The 21,663-nt window shown below is 50.8% G+C and overlaps 1 protein-coding gene across 10 annotated transcripts in view; it reads right to left on the reverse strand.

The window, feature by feature from the left end:
• Positions 1-21,663, reverse strand: part of LOC113939664 (myosin phosphatase Rho interacting protein) — a 147,194-nt gene that overhangs the window by 34,914 nt on the left and 90,617 nt on the right. For 5 of the 10 annotated variants that reach the window (XM_027626098.2, XM_027626096.2, XM_027626097.2 and 2 more), the window contains 6 exons: positions 19,294-19,504; positions 17,983-18,142; positions 17,629-17,781; positions 3,560-3,701; positions 2,593-2,706; positions 947-1,003 (listed from right to left, as the gene is read on the reverse strand). In XM_027626098.2, coding sequence (XP_027481899.1) covers positions 947-1,003; positions 2,593-2,706; positions 3,560-3,701; positions 17,629-17,781; positions 17,983-18,142; positions 19,294-19,504 — 837 coding nt within the window. Of the gene's footprint in view, positions 1-946; positions 1,004-2,592; positions 2,707-3,559; positions 3,702-17,628; positions 18,143-19,293; positions 19,505-21,663 lie in introns of all 10 variants that reach the window. The other 5 variants (XM_027626100.2, XM_027626103.2, XM_027626104.2 and 2 more) reach the window with 3 other exon arrangements.

A 21,663-nucleotide genomic window follows, 5' to 3' on the forward strand; every position in this document is an offset into this window, starting at 1 on the left:
TGCTTTGCAGTCCTCAATCTCAGCTCCAGAGGCTGCAGACAGGGGGCTGGGCCCTCAGAGCTGGAAGGTGGCTGTGGAAACAGCATCTCCATCCTTCAGGGGCTGACTGAGCTACGGCCACTGGGGGCTAACCAGAGGGGCGCGCCCATCTGCAGCCAGCAGGAGCAAACCAGCCAGCTAGCTTCCCAAGTCTTCACTGTGAGGAGCAAGGAGGGAGACTTGAGTCTTCAGGCAAGGCCAAGGGGATTGATATCAATCCCCGAAAGAGGATGTTTCGGCAGTCACTCAGGGAGGCACGAGGGGGAGCTCGGGAGGGCAGGGTTTCGGGGCTTCTCTCGGTATGAACTAGCAGGCTCCTCTTCACGCTTTCTTGGAGGCCTGGCCTTCCAGCCCCAACAAGGGTCGAGGTGGGGCTGGCAGGTGCAGCTGCAAGTGGCTCTTCCTGCTTGAGTCTGATGGTAAGAATGTACCCCACTGGCTCCTCCCAGGACTGCAGCTGAGCTGGAGTCTCTGGTAGAGTCTAGAAGCCCTCGGCTGCTGTCCACTTGGCCGGCCTTGTAAGCAACCACAAGCCAACCACACAACCAGAGGCTCCCTGGGGAGCCTGGGCTCCCGGGAAGCTTTTAGGAAAGATTACCAGGTAGGGAGCTAGTGTTGTAAGGATGCTCCCCTGGCCTGAGGCTGAGATCCCTGCAGGGTACAGGGGGGCAATCTTCTCCAGAGGCCCCCACCCCCCACTGCAGAACCGAGGGTCGGGGGGGAGGCTGTGCACCTCCACGTCCCTGAGGAGATGGGGGTCTCGGCCACACCACAGTCCTGGCCCACAAGACAAGAGGTCACGCTGGAGGTGGGGGATCGAGCCAGGGTTCCCACACCTGCCAGGGACGAGTAGACCTCGCACCTGCTCCCCACTGCCTCAGGGGCCCCAGCAGCCCTCCGTACTCACCTGGCCGTCCTCGTACTGCTTGGTCAGCCAGCCTTTCTTGAAATTCAGCAGGTCGGGCTAAGAAAGGGAGGAAAAAAAAGAACAGTTCAGAAGAAAGGACGCTGATATCCCAGTTGTAGGGGAAGGGTGACTTAGGGGCACGCATTTCTGTCCAGATGAGGTGGGCGGCAGGAAAAGGGGTTTCTCCCCTGCCCGCAAACACTCTGCAGACTCGCGTGTCTTCGAGGGAGGAGATGCCGGGCTCGGCGGGCTGATGAGGAGGGAAGGGCACGGCCCCAGCGCCCTGTGAGCAGCAGAAGCTGGGCGGCCCGGACGCTCTGAGAGAAGCCCCTGGCTACGTCAGCAGCGGCTGCCTGGCAGCACAGAACGGCCCGGAGGGAGAGCTGTTTAGTGTTTCCCATGAAGGGGAAAATCTGCAGTGAGCACTAAAAGAAGAAATCAGTAGTTCTCACAGAAGCCACAGGAAGACTGAGAGAGGAAGCCTGAAGAGCAGAGCCCACGTACAGTGTTGAGCAAAGATGCAGCAGCAAGCCTGCTGAGGCCTTGAGGCGTATCGAACAGGACGGGCTTTAGGCTCCGTTTCCCTGCAAGATGCAAACCCTGGACAGCTGACAGGAAAGCAGGGGGTGCTGTCCCAGCCGGGCCCTCCTGCACCAGTGTCCCGGGGCCTGCGGAGCCGCGGGAGGAAGCACCTGAGGACCACCTGCAGCCCAACTGGGCCTTGTGTTTCACGCCTGGACACCTGTAAAGCCAGCGCCTAAAGAGATGTGGATCATCCTTCTCCTCGCCCCATGTGCTTGCTCTCGACTTCCCCACGGCTGTCTTGACCAGAAATAGGCTATGATGTCTTTCTGTATTTGAGGGACTGGGGGGGGGGGGGGGGGGGGCGGGGCGGGGAATTATGAGAACAGGTGTACAGTGGCAGGACCACCACCAGCAACACGTGTTCTAGGAGTCTCTGTTCCAGACCTCTGAGCCACGGCCAGGCTCAAGGAAAAAAACCAACTTCGTCTAGGTAAGATGGCCTCCCATCCTTGTTCAGGTTCATGTCAGTGTGTGGGTGGGTGGCTCCACACCCTAGAGGTAGAAGTGGAACCCACCGCAGGCTTCTCAGAAGGCTGCTGAGCCCCAGGTCACCCTGTGAGCAGCTGTCCTTCACTCCCAGGGCCTCTGGTGGGCCACTCTCAGCTCCCTGAGGGAGCGATGGTCCCATCTGACCATGCCCCACGCACACCCCCACTGCTGCAGCTCAAAGGACCTAGGGCAAAGGCCTTTCTCCTTCTGCAGTGAAACATCACAAACAAGGCAAGGGCTCCCAGGTAGAGGGGGCTCCTGCCTCCAAAATGTCACTGATACAAACACCCAAAACAAGAACAGAGGTTCCTTGCTGTGGCCCCGGTGCCCCGAAGTCAGGATTTTGCTGTCTTGGCCAAGTGGCCTGTACCAGGCACTTCAGAGCTCAGGATGCCCATGGAGTCCAAAAAGGGGAACAAAACCCAGCATCTGCTTCCCACGCACAGACACGAAGGCCGGTGCAGAGGGGACAGGTAGCACGGAGACACGGACATAAGCAGACAGTGACCCCAAGTGACAGAAGCGGCAGGAGCAGCGTCTCCAGGCCTCGGTGCGCAGGCGCCTGGGCTCACCGTCAGGGAGGACTCCGTGGACCTCCTGTCCAGTGACTTGGCTCTTCGGTGTGGAGACAGGGGGGAGGCCGAGGTGTCCGTGAGAGGAGCTGTGGGGGCTTCGCTGGGGAGGTCCTGTGGCAGAGAGCGGCCGCCGGTCAGTACAAGCCAGGACACTGCGGCGGGGAGCGGGGAGACCAGCAGCCAGAGCTGCGGGAGGGTCAAGACTGTTCCCAGGCGAGGACGAGAGCACTCTGTCTGGGCTCCCATGGCAAGTCTGGGCCAGCGTGGGGACCAGAGCCAGGGTGCAGGACTCCTCGTCTAGCGCCCCCCGCTTCACGCAGCGGGTTCGGAGACGCGCTAGCTGTTGGGGCGGCCTTTCCTTTCAGATGCACTCGTCACCATCACTCTCCTGGTCCCACCCCATCCCCTGGCTTCTCGGGGTCACAGAAGGAAGAGCCCCGGACTCTGTGGCAGCCAGCAGCAGAGCACCCCACGAGCCCAGAGAGAAGCTGGGGAGGAAGATGAAGATCGGACACAGCAGGGCCACAAGAGGCGGGTGGGCTGCCTGGGAGGAGGCGGGGGGGTTCAGAAGAGGGATCTGCCCGTGGGCTGAGTAGAGAAGCGAGGGCTGTGGCCACCACTCGAAAGAAAGAGGAAGGAAGGTGCCCAGCCTCGTGGCTGGGCGGCCTCAGAGAGGAAGAGAGCAGCTCTAGCTATGACCTGGGATCTGAGGATCGTCGGACTAGCCTTTAGCAGAAATGGACGACGTTCTGACAGGAAGATGCAGAAGACAGGCCTTGCCCTCAAGAAAGTCACTCGCGGGAGGAGAGGAGAGACGCAAGCAAACAGCTGGGAAACGAGAGCGGGAAGCCCAGCAGCCGTGCGCGCAGGTGTGGGTTTGGGGGCCCCGTGAGAAGGGGTGGGGCCACGTGCTGAGCGTGCCCCCGTGGCCGCACGTGGCCCTGCCCGGGCCCCAGGCGCTCACCCGTTTCCTGGGAAATGCCCTCTTCTCACTACGGCCCTGGCGAGTGTCGCTTGATGGCGAGGGCCCGGCTGACGAGTTAGTCTCCATGTGCTCTGCCTTCTCAATGTCCAAGGCCTCAAATTTCTCAATGACCTGGGACCTCCTGCAAGAGAGGACACGAGGCTGCTGAGGGGGAGACAGGGTCCCCCCCCACAGCCTGAGGCCGGCTTGGTCTTGAGTTGCAGAGGAGCTCCTTCCGCCAACACTGCTGTGCCGGGCGCATCCCAGCCTTCCCTGGGCCTCCCCTTTTGCAGGGTGCGGAGGCTGCGCACAGCACGCTTGGCCGGTTCACCTGACACCCCTCCCCAAGCTCCCTGTCCCACCACCGTGGAGGGGAAGCCGTGCAGGGGTTGGCAGCAGCTCAGGGGCCAGGGCCTTTCCCTTCCCCAGGCCTGTCCTTGACCTCTGCCCCTGACACGGGAGGCCCCTGCACAATCTGTTGACACGCTTGGCAATCACACAGCTCACTGCCTGGCCCCCTCTCCTGAGCCACAGACATGACCAGAAGGCAACCACCACCTCGGAGGGTGACAGCCTCCGTCCTTACATTCATTCCTCAGCAGATCATGATGCAGCCCCCACCCCAGGGCACCCAAAATTTAGCAAGAAAAAGGCCCATGAATTAACATTGTTTCTGCCAACAGTAACAAGAATCAAAAACCAAATTAAAACAAAAACAAAGCAAGTTGATTTCGTGTGAAAAGGCCGGCGCATCATCAGGCCATCTACGGCTGGAGACGGAGCTGAGATGGGAGCGAAGCAGGCGAAGGAAGGGCGAGTAACGTCAAACAGCCACACAGCAGGAGGAGGTGGAGAGGGGCAAGACCTGAAAGAAAAGAAGGCTGGAGAATGAATACACAGAAAGGGACGGCTGCTTAAATCAAATAATGGTAAATCAAAATTATCCAAAGAATTAGAGCAAAACCCCGAGGTGACTGCTGAGAGGGGGACACCATCCTTGTCCCTGAGTCACAGGGAGTCGCCACGGTGGCCAAAGGCAGGGAGGCCGGGGGGGAAGGGGGCCTGGGCTGAGGCCCAGTCCTCAGCCCTGGGGGCTGCCCACCAGGGGGGCCTGAGCCTTGGGTGTCGTTTAAAAAAGGGAGAGGGCCCAAGTGGGAGTCACTCGTACTAAGCCCACTCACCAAACCGAGACTTGGTATCTAAATTACAGTTTCAACCTCTCCCAAGAGTGGAATCTTAAAGCAGTCCACCTGGAGTTACCTGGTCAGCACTGGTGATGTAATCTGCCCGACAGACCCCAGCTGTCCCCCAAAGGAAGGTGATCTTGCCGGAAACAATGCTCTTTCCCAGGAACTTCCCTGTCCCACCCCCTTCTGCCTATAAAAGCTTCACTTCGTACAGCTTCTCAGAGCTCCTTTCTGTCTGCTCGATGGGATGCTGAATCACTGAATAAAGCCAATAAGATCTTTAAAATTTCCTCAGCTGAATTTCCTTTTTACAGACTTGATGGCAGTGGTGGGACCTGAAGGAAACTTCAGACAGCCTCGAGGACAATGAGAAACAGCTAGCTCTGGTGCCCGTGAGCCCTGTGAGTTCTTGGTCTTTCTCGCCATTTCTCAGGGCCATGGGACGTTCCTCTTGGTTCTGAGCTCTGCTCTCTTGGCGTTGAGCCCCTGACCTAACTGGCTCTCTACGGTCCCCCACTTGACGAGACCATGCTGTGGCTAGTTCGGTCTGCAATTCTCCACTTGATCGGAGTGGAGAGGTCCTGAGGACCCCAGTCCTCAGATTCCCTGTTGGGGACTTCTAATGGTTCAGTGTGCAGTTCCCCATTTCATGGGAATCCCGGTCCCTGATTCCCATTCTCTGGGGTCTGCTGGTTCAGTACCTTCCCAAGTCCCCAGCTCCACACTGAGAAGTGCTGGTGGTGCACACAAAGCCTTTCACTGGTTAGTAACATCGCAGTTACTGCACTTATGTTAAGGTGCACACAAGGTAAAGGCTATTGCGGATGAGAATCTCAGAAGCCAAAAGCTACAAAATTGATGGGCACAGGCCGAGCACTTAAAAACCTATTAGAGCATTTGCCAGCTAACTCTAAGACTCCTGTGTTAGGGTAAGCTGGCCATGCAATGGACACTACAGTGATACTGGGTTACCTGCCAAACTCAAAAAAACTTCCGTGCAACAAGTATGCTGTAAAACACCACACAATTCCTAACCCAGCAGCATATCCCTTTAGGTATTAATTTGGCTCTGGGAGACTCAAAAGCTTATAGTTAGAAGAAATGGGATCTTTAAATTCCAGAGTTGAGGGGCACCTGGGTGGCTCAGTTGGTTAAGCATCTGCCTTCGGCTCAGGTCATGATCTCAGCGTTCTGGAATGGAGCCCCATGTTGGGCTCCCTGCTCAGTACGGAGTCTGCTTCTCCCTCTGCCCCTCCCCGCCCAGCTCATGATTGTGTGCACGCACTCTCTCAAATAAATAAAATTAAAAAAAAAAAATAAATTCCAGAGTTCAGCATACTGACTTCCAGCACACCTACTTATTTTATGGCTAAGAACTACAGTCCCAGAAGCTATAGATATCTACAATAATGCAAAATCTTGCTAAAGATACCCTAGAATTACAATGGCCAATATAGGAATATTCCAATTAGACAAGCTCACTTATTTAAGAAGTATACTTAAAAGCAAGGGTTCCTAACCCTCCTGCACTGTTGGTGGGAATGCAAGCTGGTGCAACCACTCTGGAAAACAGTATGGAGGTTCCTCAAAAAGTTGAAAATAGAGCTACCCTACGATCCAGCAATTGCACTACTGGATATTTACCCCAAAAATACAAATGTAGGGATCCGAAGGGGTACGGGCACCCCGATGTTTATAGCAGCAATGTCCAAAACAGCCAAACTGTGGAAAGAGCCAAGATGTCCGACAGATGAATGGATAAAGAAGATGTGGTGTGTGTGTGTGTGTGTGTGTGCGCGTGTGCACACACACACACACACACACACACACACACACACACACACACACACACACACACACACACACACACTGGAATATTATGCAGCCATCAAAAGGAATGAGATCTTGCCATTAGCAACGACGTGGATGGAACCGGAGGGTGTTATGCTGAGTGAAATAAGTCAACCAGAGAAAGGCATGTATCACATGACCTCACTGATATGAGGAATTCTTAATCTCAGGAAACAAACTGAGGGTTGCGGGAGTGGGGGTGGGGTGGGAGGGATGGGGTGGCTGGGTGATAAGACATTGGGGAGGGTATGTGCTATGGTGAGCGCTGTGAATTGTGCAAGACAGCTGAATCACAGATCTGTACCTCTGAAACAAATAATGCAATATATGTTAAGAAAAAAAAAAGATAGCAGGAAGGGAAGAATGAAGGGGGGTAAGTCGGAGGGGGAGACGAACCATGAGAGAGGATGGACTCTGAAAAACAAACTGAGGGTTCTAGAGGGGAGGGGGGTGGGGGATGGGTTAGCCTGGTGATGGGTATTAGAGAGGACACGTTCTGCGTGGAGCACTGGGTGTTATGCACAAACAATGAGTCACGGAACACTACATCCAAAACTAATGATGTAATGTATGGTGATTAACATAACAATAAAAAAATTAAAGAAAAAAAAAAAGCAAGGGTTCCTAAATCAAACAAACAGAATGGGTACCTATTTTAACTGGTATGCAGAAGCTTCCAAAGCCTTCAAGATTCCAAAACAGTTTCACTGCAAGTTTTGTTGCAAAGGGTAATGAAAAAGTAAAGACACAAAAGATATCTAAAACAACACCTAAGGCCTCCCCCTTACACCCTCCCAGGAATACAACATCAAAACACTGGCCCAGACATCAGCATATCATTTGTAACCAACTGGGCCATTAGAAAAAATTTTGTCCTCAAACATTGTGGATAAATCCTTCAACGCCAACTTGAATGCCCCCATATCTGTCTTTGAAGGAGGCCCCCATATGAGCTCCTCCCAGAGTTGGTGGGACTCAGGGATTTTCTGGTAAATGGCTATGTTATTCTCTTAAACAGCCAAGGGAAATTAAAATTAAAATTAACGAAAAATCTTGCCAAATTCTGGTAGATACCAGAGGCTACAGAGGGGATCCTGGGAAAACTGGTAGAAGCCAGAGAAAATGAGAATTCATACCAGAGTCAGCTCTCCTGAATCGCCATCTGTAATGCCCAGTCAAAAGACAAAAATAAAATTTCACACTGTCCTTTTCTTTCCAAATCCAAACATACTGGTTCTTGAGCCTTTCTTCCTCAGGGACAGCTACTGCCTTCCTGCTTGTCTTGTTTTGTATCCTAAGAACCTGGCTTGGTTTTCTGCCTGAATGGGACATGCAGGTTGCTGGTTCTTTCTTTTGGCTATCTTTGAGAGTAACTCTGGATCTTGGGAAGATAGTAAGTATCCTTTTATACCCTCGTGAGGTCCTCTCTTACCTGGAAGGGGGGCTGTTCAATACTGCCAGAAACATTTACTCTATGTCCTGGCTGAAAAGTGACAAGATATTTTAAAAGGAGTTTTTAAATAGCTCTGTGGTCAGAAGTTGGCCAAACTGGAAGCTGATAATCAGAGCCTGATAGGAAGTTTTCTTAGGCCTTCTTCCCTAAGCTAAAATGAAAGGATGTACCCAGATGAAAAAGCATCTGAAGCCTCTGTGAAAGGATTTATTAAAACATTCCACAAACAGTTCCAAATCCAGAACACAGAAATCTTTTGATTTCCATCTCAGTTGGAAAGCTCCTCCCTAATATAGAAGCAAACTGAGAATAATGTCGTTGGATAGGTGGATCAAATTATGCTATCATTTAAGTTGCAACCTAATTCTTTGAGGAATTAAAGCAACTGTCCACATCTTATAAATCTTCACAAAACAAGAGATTCAGCTCCAGAAACAATCTGAAGTCCATCTCTCTCTTTTTTTTTTTTTTTTTACCAAAATCAAAACCACCCCAATATATCTCTAAAGGCTTCTAAGTATGGTGAAAATTTGGGCCCTAGAAAACAAAAGTCCTTCTTGGAAGCATTTACATTCTTTCCCTGTGCCTCTGTGATGTGAATGGTCTACCTGGTCTTCTCTGGGACCTCTTATATAGGCCATCTCTTTGAAATACAAATTTCAGGGAGGGAATTTTATCAGAAAAACTAAAGAGGAAAAGGTTATTTGGAACAAAGGTAAATGAAAACTCTTAAATGTCTTCTCCACAAATATCATTAAAAAGCTTTAGCCATTTGACCAGGTAAACTTATTCATCTGCCAGAAACACAATACGAATCCAACTTAGAACTAGTGCATTTTGTGTTACCGTGTCTGTCGGCCAACATTTTAGAATGGAAGCTGTAAGGTGTGTGTGCATGTGTGTGTATTTTCTACCTATGGACAGTACTGCCAGAATTAATTTGTAAAAGAGCTCTATTTAATTAGCTTCAAGAAAATTAAGTGCTTATATGAATTACATGTATATTCATACATACATACATTTGAATATATACAATAACATTCTACAACTTATAACAGAAAGTAACCCAATGCTTTCAGGTTCATGTGATCTAAAAATATTCAGTATTAATGTTGATTTGTTAGTTAAAATAGACATGTCTTCAGAGTTATCAACATTAACTATAGTACATACCTACAACTTTTATTCTATCTGGGTTTACCAGTCAAATAAGCTCATGGTGTCTGTGTTATAAACTTTGTCAACAAGAAAAATAATGTAGGATGATGGCTGACATTGTCCAAATGTTTCACAAAGCTTTCATGGGTAGTCGAAACAGCTGATCTATGAATTAGGTATGTGTAAATGAGATACACATTTTTAGGTGAACTTTTCAGCAATAATTATATTTTTGGTAAGTCTACTTAAATGGTTTCCCCAAATCTTTTTGGTAAAAATATCTTAAGAGTTTTACTAAATTAAATTAAATGATGAAGTCATTGACTATCTAGATCATTTCTAAATAAAATACTGAAACATTAATTACTGAACATAAGTTCACCTACTTTTTTGCTTTTCATTATATAAAGAAACTAAAGATACTTGGGTCTATTAGTAAACATGTTTTGTGCTACACTGAAAAATCTATTATGAGAAAGCACGTTTCCAGAAGATACAAGATGTATTCATAAATTTGCTAAGCTGCAGAATGCTAATTGTTTACTACTTTATTTTCATGAGAAATTAAAGTTTTTAAGGGTTAGAAATTCTAACATATGTAGGATGTATGTTTTTGGTAAGAGAAGATACGAGGAATGGAGATCCCTTTTTGTTGAGGGAAAAGAAAGTAATTTTGCCCTAACATGAGACTAGTTATTGCTGAATGGAGAAGAGAAAAAAATCAGGACAAAATCGAATGTAAAAAAGAAAATTGGAGAAGGTTTGTGAAAAAGGAATCTTGGGCTTTTTTTTTTTTTAAAGATTTTATTTATTTGACACAGAGAGTGAGAGAGCACAGGCAGGGGGAGCAGCAAGCAGAGAGGGAGAAGCAGGGTTCCCAATGAGCAGGGAGCCCGATGCGGGGCTCGATCCCAGGACCCTGGGATCATGACCTGAGCGGAAGGCAGACACTTAACAACTGAGCCACCCAGGCGCCCCTTGGGCTAATATTAAAACGAACTTGAGTGTAAAAAAAAAAAAAAGATGAATTTTAATATCAAAAGTAAAGTGGTACAGTATTATTATTTGGTTTTCTCTGTTTAAAGGACAAAATTTTCTTGGTCTGCTATTGATAAGAGACTGAACGGGTTTTCCTTTACTTTTTAAGTAATCTGTTGAGAAAAAAAGATGTGTCTTATCAAAATAATTTCCTGTGTTTCATGTTGTCTTTATCAGGTCTTTGATTACTGAAGAAAACCGAGTCTCCTTTATTAAAGGTTTTTTTGTTTGTTTTTTACAGTTATGTAACTTTCCGTATATGCCTATAAAGTCTGTAATTGTCATGTTGGCCAAATGATAAACTGAGTATTGTCTCACAGTGATCCAAGATCCTATGTGATCAAGTGTCTTAAAACCTTCTGATATTTTGACAAGCTTCCCCAAAATGTAATTCTAAATGAACTCTTCTTGACCTAGAGGTAACTTTGGGATTTTTCAGAGGATCCCTGAAAATCCTAAAAGATTTGTTCTCTCTTCTTATAAAAAAAGAGATGTTCACTAATTAGGCTTATTTGTTACATTACAGGGGCAGCATTATCAAATAAGTAATACTAAACCTTTTCAGGTTCTGATATGTCCTGATGTAAATATTATCAGTCATAATTACAGCTGTTACCTTAAATGTTGAATATCACAAAAATAACCAAATTTCTTGTTATTTCCATTACAGTGTACTCTCATCTGATCTTTAACTATGGGCATTTTTAAGTCTTGTTTTACTCTGATGCTTTTACAGAACTGTTCGTGGAAAGGACTTTGACAAGTAAAGATTTCTTCCCCCTCCTTTCTTTTTCTTTTCTTTTTTTTAGAGAGGGAGAGAGAGAAGAAGGGAGAGGCAGAGGGAGAGAGAGAATCTTAAGCAGGCTCCACGCCCAGCATGGAGCCCGATATGGGGCTTGATCTCACCACCCTGAGGTCATGACCTGAGCTGAAAATCAAGAGTCGGACGCTCAACCGACTGAGCCACCTGGGTGCACCAACAAGTAAAGATTTCTAATAACTTCAAGACCCTAAAACTAAACTGGGGAAGAATTTCTAGAACTAATGGAAAAATTGGATTCAAGCAGAACAGGTATTAATTACAGAGGACCGAATGAACGGAGGATAATTATAATTTTACATAACCTTTTGTGTAAAACACTGCTAGTTCCTTAGTGTTTTGTTCTGTAGATTTAGGGAAACATTTTCACTTAAGTGATCTATGACCTACAGCAATTTGGTAGGGCATACCTTTGTAAAAACAAAGATGAAACATTTCCTTTTTCTCCTTACCTGATCCCTCCAGAATTTGTAAACTCTTGAGTATTCTTTTCATGGCAATATACGTGGTTATTTGTATAAGTTCAATAAAAACCTGTTCCCCTTGTAACAGGGCACAACTGGAAACACGGGCTATATTACCAAGGCTTTGACTGGAATGTCCTATTTTAGAGATATGCATAGACTCAGATATGACCAAATAGCTTTAAGGAACTGCTTAGAAAAATTGGGCTGGTACCTTGCTTATAGGGTTCCTGGCAGCCTTCCAGGTGAGTATGGAAGGTCACTTCCCGGCAGGCCTATGAACCTCAGAATGTTTGGGGGAAACTCTGAGAAGAGAGAAATTCACCCAAACTATAGGTACTGCAGGTAAAATCTAATGGTGAGTCCTTGGGTTGGCTTGCTGGCCTCAGAGAAGAATTCAATCTGAGATTCCTTATGCAAAGTTCCAGCAAAGCAGTCTTAAAAAGGGCTTATATGGTCAATCACTATTCTTGCTGCACTTGTAAAATCAGGCTAAATTTAATGCAAACAAAGTAATTTTTCTGTGACTATCTTTAGAAAGATGGGAATAACTGTAGAGAGAAAAACTGTGTTTGCATCTTTGTAGATATCAGATTCTAGGCTGTAAGTATCTTTGAGGTTTTGCTCCATACCTGTATATCAATAACCTGGACTGGCTCCTGAATTCTAGTTTTTACAAATATCTGGCTATGACTGGGATGCCTGGGTGGCTCAGTTGGTTAAGCGTCTGCCTTCGGATCAGTTCATGATCTCAGGGTCCTGGGATCGAGTCCCGCATCGGGCTCCTTGCTCGGCGCAGAGCCTGCTTCTCCTTCTCCCTCTGCTGCTCCCCCTGCTTGTGCTCTCTCTCTCTCTCTGTGTGTCAAATAAATAAATAAAATCTTAAAAAAAAAATCTGGCTATGACTCTCCAAACTAATATTTCCTATTTTCTGCCATCCTTCTGATTTGGAATCACTAAGAATAAAGACTGCCCTGAAAGGCTATTCCAGGTCCTCCTCACCCCCCAGATGGGAACCAAACTTCAGGGAGTTGAACCTTGGGTCTGCATCTCCCAACTGAAAAGGGCCCCTTCAGACTCTAGGAACTACACAGCAGCTGGAGACCTCAAAATCAAATTGATTAGGAAGGAGCTGACAACGAAGTGGACAGCTTCCACCCAAGATGCTGGATCAAGACTTCATTCTTTAAACATGAAATGAAATTCTTTTATCTCCTCTTTCCTTTACTCTGGCACTGGTCTGGAAAGAAAGCTGTCATCCATATCTCTCAGGCCATTACTAAGGGAAGACAGGGGGCTGGACAATCTTTCAGATTGCTGGATTTATCATAAAAAGAGCTCTTTACCTGTCCATGATACTAGAGATCCCCTGGTCCTCCCTGTGACTAATTTCTCTTCTATTTGCAACGGACCCCTGACCTTAGGAGTCACTTACACAATCTGACTTTTACAGCCAGAACATCCAGTGCCTTGTTTCCATCTTTCTATGATTACAACTGTACCTGCCCAATTGGACACAAATTCCTAAGCAGATTGTAGTACATTTACATTTGTATTCCCATTGTTCTTGTGATTACCTAAATCAGATCTGCCCCAATTATAAAAAGATCTCACCAGCAGTTCCCATCTCTGCCAGGCCAAAGCTGTTCTTCAAATAGGCTATCCCCTGATTATCCTGCAGCTAAACAGGGAAATGTCTGTGCTGTGGTCAGGGCCACTTACCGCACCTAGATTAATACTTCTGGGAAAGTTGAAACTCAGCTACATAAAAATCACTGAAAAAGCCACTTCACTTAAAAAAAAAAAAAAAAAGTGACTCCTTCAGTGGAGGTCTTTCTCTTGAGTTATGTGATTTTGACTGATTTGGGTCTTGCAGACCATGGATCCAAAATGCACTCCAGACATTGGGAATTATCCTGCTTAAGATAACCATAGTAGTCTCCTTCATATACTATATTCTCTTAAACGCATGTTTGCAGCTGCTAACCACAAAGCAAATGATCTCCTTAAGACTGGAACATCAGAAAGGAATGAAGAGAATAACTGACTTAAAACAAATGTGAACCTGAAGTTGTGACCTGTGAGTACCACAGAGAATCCACAAAAAAACCATCATGACCTGTGAATACCACAGAGCAAAAAACTGCAAGAATTTGAGCAGTAGCTGGGAGTGGTGCTAAGGTCTTAAATTTTGATCACACCACTCAGTTAAGCTGAAAATCTGAACAAAAGGGGGGCAATTGTGGGGTGCATGCCTGGCTCAGTCAGAGGAACGTGCCACTCCTGATCTCAGGGTCATGAGTTTGAGATCCACATTAATCTCTCGGGGTGGAGATTACTTGAGTAAATAGGTAAATAAATAAACTTTAAAGAAAGTGGGGGGGGTGGTTGGAGGGAATTGCTTAAAAAAAAAAAAAAAAAAAAAGACAACAAGCTCAGAATAGAGTCAACTGTGCTAAGCCCAGGTCACCAAATGGTGGTTAATACCTAACTTACTTAGAGTTTCAACCTCTCCCAGGAGTGGAATCTTAAACTAGTCAATTCGGAATTACCTAGTCAGTACCAGTGGGGTAATCTACCTGACAGCCCTCTGCAGTCCCTCAAAGGAAGGTGACCTTGACTGAAACAATGCTCTCTTTGCTACTGTTAACTTCCTTGTTCTGCCCCCTCCTGCCTATAAAAGTCCTTTATTTTTGTACAGGTCTTCAGGGCTCCTTTCTATTTGATAGATGGGATGCTGCCTGATTCATGAATTGTTGAATAAAGCCAATAAGATGTTCAGAATTTACTCAGTTGAATTTTTTTTGTTTTTTGTTTTTACAACATTAACATGTCACCAAACCAGAGGCCTGTCCTCCCAGGGACACCCAGGCAAGAGCCCCAAAGGTCACCTCACAGGAAGGGTTTTACTTGCATTCAGAGTCAACGGGAAGCAAGTAAAGGGCCTCTGAGCCCAAAAGATTAGAATCTAACTGAAGACTGATATCTAACTCTATAAGGAAAAAGAGGAAATGGGCTCAAATCCTGAGACCCTGCCAAGAGACTAGCTTTTACTCAGGAAAGGTTACTAGTAAAAATGGATCTTAGGGTTTCTTCATCAAAGAAGGCCGAAGACCAAGGGTAGAAGTCTTAGGGCTGCTGGGCCCCCTGCTCATCTCTGTGCTTACACACAAAACAGGAGCTCTGGGGCCCTAAGCTTCTGCAGAATCTTCTCCAGGAACAGAGCTTGTTCCCAGGCCAACCCGTGGTTAGGCTGAGGGAGCGCAGCTGCAGCAGAGGGTGTGCGTGGTAAGCGCGGGAAGCTCAGGGAACCACAGGAAGCTCTCGTCAGCGCTCAGCCTGCTCAGGCGGATGACGCCGTGTGCCCCACCATCCCAGAGGATTTGGGGACGGTTCTAGGCCCACGTACAGACCGAGGCACCATCACTTGCAGAATGAGAGCCCCTCCAACTGACCCTGGGGCCTAGAAAGCCGCAGGAAGGCCTTGTGGAACAGCGCTCCACCGAGTCCCATGCGACTAGCATGCTGCAGGCCTGCCAGGGCTGCCAAGAGAGGAGTCCAATGAGGAAAGCAAATTGGGCCAGTCAGCCCACTTAGTTTGCAAAGTGAGGTGAGCAGTCTGTATGCTGGCTCCCTTGAGGTACTGCGGGTGTGGCCACAAATGGCTCCCTGGGCTGGTGGACGGCACAGAAAGGAGGCACCTGCACTGCTGCCCCTCATCTCCCCAGGTTCCCAGCCGAGGGGCTGCGAGGACCGCACAAGAGCCGGTCGTGGTGTCAGTCACCAGGAACTCAACAAGGGCCATGGCCTCCCCAGGCTGGCTCAGCAGTGACTCAGCACCCAAGAAACATCCTAAAAGCTCTGGAGCAAATGTCAAGAGCGGAGCGGATTGGCCCATAAAGGCTTCCTTGTCAGGAGACCGGCCCCCACTGTCCCCCCCGCCTGGCTCCTGGGCAGGCCTGGCTCGGCTGCCACTCCGGATAGCCGTGGCAGACGTCCTGCCAATACGGGCCTCTGCTCTATTCGACCAGGATCCGGGACTCCAATCACGCACAGGGAGGGCTACTTGGGAGCAGGGCGCAGGCCTCGCAAAGTGACAGCAGCCAGTCAGATGTCATTAGGGTTTAAAGTGACATTACAATGTTTAGGATGCAGAGCTGGTGGGCTCCAGGGGTGCCAGGACCCAGTGAAAACCCATCTCTGTGGCGGTGAGGAACATGCAGAAAGTAAAGCCCCGGAGATGCCATCTACCCCAGGCGACCAGACAAGAACAAGTTTGAAGCCAAGCAGGTGCGCTGAATGTTAATTCTTTGGTCTGCCGCTACACCAGGGCCTAGCTGCCCACCCAGGAGCCTCCAGGACCCATCGCCTGCCCGCCAGCCAGTGTGAAGCCTCCCCTGCCCTGGCCCACAGGCCTCCTAAGTCTCTGGCAAGCCCCTCCACTCATCTTTTTACTTAGTTGCTTAAAGGACAGCCTTGGCCCCCTCCTGGGTCACATCGTGGGAGTGGGGTCTTCCCAGTAAAAGGCCCAGCGGGGAGGTGCGTCTTGGCTCTGCTGCACCAGGCTGTTGCCTCGAGGAGTCTCCCCGCTTCTGAGGCCCCATCTCCGCATCCACACACTGGGATGTGACACAGGAGCTTTCGGGGTTACTGACCAAACAAGAAGAGAGCGAAGTGCTTGGAGGTCACCTCCCAGGCACTAGAGGTCAGCTTCGCTCTCCCTCTGCCTAGAAATCGGGCATATCTGTTCTCTTCTTAAGATCAACAGCTCTGGGCAGTTCCTCCTTATTCTGGAGGTGGACCCCAAGTGCACAGGTCCTTTCCACCTGGGGCTTTAGGAGAGCAGGTGTGTATTAAGGAAAGGCATCCTGCTCGCAGGTGGCCCCTCGAAAGGGGAAGCCTGTCTCCCCCCTGCCCCGTCCCCACACAATGCCCCAACTCTGAGCTTTACTTAGGCTTCGGCAGGGTGGAGAGGACACTCTGGGAATGCTTTTGGAATTTAGGTCTGAATCTTTTTTTCCAAAAAGTGAATTTCTTTGGGAATCTAATGAAAACTATGGTTTTTCTTTTTTCAGAAAAACGTACACACGGACTCTCGAATCATTTAGAGGAATTCATGGACCTTAGGCAGTTCACCCCTGGACCTGGGTGAGAACCCTGTTGTCGGGGCAAAGGCTCCACTTACAGACTTGGATGGAAGCTCCTAGAAGAAGGGGGCACTCGAGTGCTCTGGTCCAGGCCAGGGCCTCAGAGATGGGAACCAGCTCTGTCCCCGGCTCTCCGGGAAGCACAGGGCCAGTGGAACCAGAAGGGAGGACAGAGCCCTCCTCTCTTCAGGCCGCAGATGGGTCCTACGCCTCTGTCCCACTCCCTGCTCTAGGTTTCCTCTCTGAACCCTGTGTCTCTCCAGGAAGCTGTGGTTCTGTCAGCCTCCCCAGCTCACATTCCAGCCAAGCCTGGATGCAGTGATGCTTCAGGGCGCCCAGGAGCGTCACAGGCTGCCCGGCTTCCCTGTGCTGCCCACCCCACCGCCTTCCATGCCCTTCACCCATGCCTAAGACTGGAAGGGCAAGGGGAGCTTCTGCCACCATCCGCTTCTCCAGGCTCTTCCTGCCCCCATGGTCCTCTCAGAGGACAGAGGTGGGCCAGGAGGAAAAGATCCAGCTACACAAGGCCCAGGTGGCTGAGAACATGCCCGGGGGCCCTTAAGGTCTCAGTGCCAGGAGGCACTCACAGGAAGCAGCTGGCCTCTGGCCTAGGTGTCTGAGAGTCCCAAGATGCTACGTTTCTGGCTACCAGGGGCTGCGAGTTGCATGACCAGAGTCCAGGGTCAAAAGGGAAAGCTTCTGCACATGCTCTGAACAGGAAGGGAGGACAAGTGTGCTCCCCCGAGGAAGGCTTAGGGAATGTGGAAATGTGTATGTCAAAGTGTGCGTGTTTCTGGGAAGAGTGTAAAAAGCACTGTAAGGGTGTAAAAAGTACAAGAACACAGAGTGTGAGTGTGTATGTGTAAGGGAGAATAGGAGTGTACACGAGAGACTTTGTAAAGGCGGGGGAGTGTGTCCGTGGCACGTGTGGCCCTGTAACCCCCTCCTTACCTCCTCTCGTTGCCAAACAGACGGGCCACCTCTTCCCTGCCAGGGCTCCGGGCCCGAGTCCTACGCTCCAGCCGCCTTCTCTCCACCTGGAAGGCTTCTCGGTGGCTGATCCTGACGGCCTTAGGGATGTCGGCCAGGGCGGCATACTGCCTGCTGGCTTTAAAGGCAAAGGTGCGCCCCGGTCTCTCTGCTCCCCGCCCCCCAGCGCTGCCGGAGTCCATGCGGGCGGGGGGCCGGCTGGCCATGTCCAGGGAGCCAAGGGAGCTGCTGCAGACCATTCGGCTGGGGGTTCGAGAACCTGGGGAAGGAAGGGGATGACCAAGCTCCTGGGAGGGCGGTCCGGGGCCACTATACCTGTTGCTGGGGGTGCTGGGGCTGGGAGGGGAGAGCGGTGGGGGCAGCTGCTGCTCCTCGGCCTTCAAGTCCTGCTTGGTCTTCTCCAGGGAGAAGTAGCCGCTCTCTACCCGGACTTTGCGGCCACAGTCCATGCGGTCGCTGCTCATGGTGCCCTCCTCTGGAAGAGAGAGGCGAGAGGCAGGAGACGCACTTAGCCTGTTGCCATCTTTGGCTCCTGGGGACCTTTTAAAGAGCCCACACAGATCCACAGAGAGAGGGGCCATCTCTCTACCTCCCATCTCTGAAGCCATCCATACAGGGCTCACCCAAGGGCAGAATCACGGGACAGCAATGAAATGTCCTTCCCACACACGCACCTCATCCATCTCTCTCTAAGCTGGTGCATCTGCTACACTGTCAGGAGGTCCCTGAGCTTCCAGTCTGGGGGCCAGTTTGGGAGAACAGGATCCCCCGCCCAGGAGAGATGTCCCACCGACCACCGCTTCTTACCAAACGTCAAGGAGGAAATCAAGGGTTAACTGGCCGGTCAGCCTGTTAGTGCATTTGGGGAGGGAAGAGGCAGAGGACTTCTGCGGGAACGGGACGGGTGCGTGGGGCCTACCCACGAAGGACTGAGGCGGCTTAACCCTCAGCTGCTGCAAAATGCATTTTGGCCTGAATGAACTGGGTCAGTCCCAACTGTCCCCTCGTCTTTAGTGAGCTGGACAAAATGCAAGTGGGAAAAGCCAGCTTATGTCATGCCGAGCCGTCTGGGGCCCCGAGCAGGGAGGTGGAGACTGCTGCCCTGCTTCAGGCAATTCTGAAGTGCTAAGTGGAGAGAGCAGAGAGCAGAGTGGGGCAAAGCCTCCGGAGCCCCGCCGGGGCTGGACAGGATGGGACAGCGAGGAGACCGAGGGCGCCCTAACCACTGCTGCTCTCAGGACGCGCTGGGCGTCCCAGGCTAGCCAGGCCGTGAACACAGTGCAGCCACGGTGGCAGGAACTGGAGGCCTCCTGGTACACAGATCTCATTCCGGGGCATTTTGAGTCTCACAACACCCACCAGGGCTGACAGAGGAGGTGCTCTCTTCGTCCTTTACAGAAGGAACTTAAGAGCCAGAAGGGCAAGGTCAAGGCCAGAGCCCAGGAATCCCAGCCCAACTCAGGCCAGGCCCTGCCAAGGGCTGATGGACACAGAAGCCTGAGGCCTGGGGCTCAGCATCCCTGAGTCTCACTCAGGGCCAGCTGCGTTGGGATGGAGGCCTATTCCAGCACTGTGAGGCCGGCCACCAGAAAGGGGGGCACGCAAGCCAGTCCGGCTCCCACTTACCATCTTTGCTCTCCAGCCCAGGTTCCCTCAGGGTGCTGGCAGCCGGAGGCTGGCTCTGGCTGGGACTCTGAGCTGGACTGAGGCTGCTCCCATCAGGCTGGTCCTTGGCCCTCATTTCTTCCTGCCAGAGTGTAGACTTGGTGGTGGGGACCTTCTCAGCACTGGGAATGCTGCTGCTGCTGGTGACAGCCATCTTGGCCGGCCCTGGTTCCTGGGGGGAGAGAGCGGTGTATGCGCAGCCCAGGAGTGCACAGCCTTGGCTGGTACACAGGTCCCGGCTGCCTAGGTGCCTGGCTCCAGGGGACGCCAAGGTCAACTGCACCATGTCAGTGGCCCAGAACCCCCGGGAGGGGAGGCTCAGAACAGAGACATCTTGGTCAGGGTGAACGCTCCACCTGGATGGCACTGTGGCCTTTTCTCTTCTACGGCCCCAGTCAGTACCCCCAAAAGGGCCTGGTCCCACTGGCCTCAGGCCAGGGCTGGCAAATACGCGGGGCAAAGACGTAGGGTTTCTGCTTGGAGCTCCAGTATCAAACACATGCAAGTTCTCCCTGCCGACAAAACCACAGAGCCCAGAGCAGTGGACCAGGCACTAAAGGTGAGATGACAAGTGGCTGGCTCAGAGTCTGTCGTTCCTAGACTTGTAGGTAATTAGGACACGAGTCAGGAAAGACGGGACGGGGTAAAGAAAGAATACACCATTGACATGGCCTGCGGGGTAAACGCAAAGCATGTGCTCATACAGCACCCGTGTCTGGGCCAGCCCTTGGCCTCCACAGCCTCTCCCTTTTGGCCCTAGAAAGCTAAACTGGGACACCCGGGACCCTACGTGAAGGAAAGAGTCATCAGATACAACGCAAACATGCAATCTGCACGCATGCCCTCCCACCTGCTCCCCCATGCAAACTAGACAGCAGCTTGTAGCCCAGATGGGAACAGTGTCCATGCCGTCTCTCCCCAGATGAGAACTGGTGCTGCTCTGTGGGAGAAGCATTCAAGCGGGAGGTACTTAGATACAGGCAGTTCAGTTCCAGAGCATGCAGAGGACCTTCACTCAACAGCTCAAACCTAGAGCCCAGACAAAGACAGGACTGGGATCCCCAGCCGCCCCACAGCACTAGCGCACACCCTGGGCCCAAGCCCCCTGCCTGGCCCAAGGCCCTGGGTGCCAGCTGCAGAGGGCACTGCCAGCAAGATGGCTTTGGAGCCTCTCAAAAGTCAGACACGTCCTAGCTGTCTTCCCCAAAACATGGGGGATAACATACAAATGCCCACCTTCCACTCCCATCCTGGTGGCCCAACCTCATTTTTATTTTCTTTTTAAAGATTTTATTTATTTATTTGAGAGAGAGAGAGAGAGCACATGAGAGGAGGGAGGGTCAGAGGGAGAAGCAGACTCCCCGCTGAGCAGGGAGCCCGATGCGAGACTCGATCCCGGGACTCCAGGATCATGACCTGAGCCGAAGGCAGTCGCTCAACCAACTGAGCCACCCAGGCGCCCCCAACCTCATTTTTAGAAACCTACCTAAACCCAATTCCGAGCTGGGGCCATTGGCAAGGCTCACAGATGACATGGGTTATGTGTCCGTGCATGCACGCACACAGATCCCGTATTAACCAGCAGGTTCTCTGACAGCCACTGAGCGCGGACTATGTGCTGGGCTCTGGTTCATCACTGCACCATCCTGTCCTCCCCAGCACACCTCGCAGGGGAGGTTGCCTGGGCCGAGAGGACGGTGTTCCCAGGCTTCACAAGGACAGTAAGGGCCAGAGTGGGGGTTCAAGCCTTCCACCACCAGGCACCCTCGGGAGTGCCAGGAGGGTGGGGGAGTGCTTTGGATGGGCAGCCTAAAGGACCCACTGAGAAGCCACAGCACCAGGTATCCCAATGGGAAAAGACAGGCATTTTATCAGGTCCAAAGCTTTCTTTAGCTTTGCAAGGAGTCCAAGGCCTCATGAGACGGGATAAAGACAGGAAGCCTCTTCCCACAGACCCAGGACACACCCGATTGCCCGTATGGTCAGAGCCACCAACAGACCTCGCTCCCAGGCTGGAGAATCCCTACAGCTCTGACCCACCTTGCGAGAAGGGGACTTCCTGGAATAAAATGGCAATGGTTTCACACAGTTTCCCGAGGGCTCCAACAGAACCGGGCTCTAATGATCTAAGGAGAGCCGGCCCCAGGGCCACCTGTCCCTCCAGTCAGTATACTGCCCTCAATCCATGTCCCAGGAATGCTTCCCTCAAGCAGAAGTCCCTCTAGGTCCCCCTGCCATGGCCCCTTCCAACAACTGAGTCTTCTGTTCAAAGGCCAGAAGCCAGAGACTGGGCATACTCTGGTGGGCTCAGAGCAGAGCTGGGATTCCTCC

The sequence above is a fragment of the Zalophus californianus genome, chromosome 16 (assembly GCF_009762305.2).
Source record: "Zalophus californianus isolate mZalCal1 chromosome 16, mZalCal1.pri.v2, whole genome shotgun sequence".
NCBI classification, from domain to species: Eukaryota; Metazoa; Chordata; class Mammalia; order Carnivora; family Otariidae; genus Zalophus; species Zalophus californianus.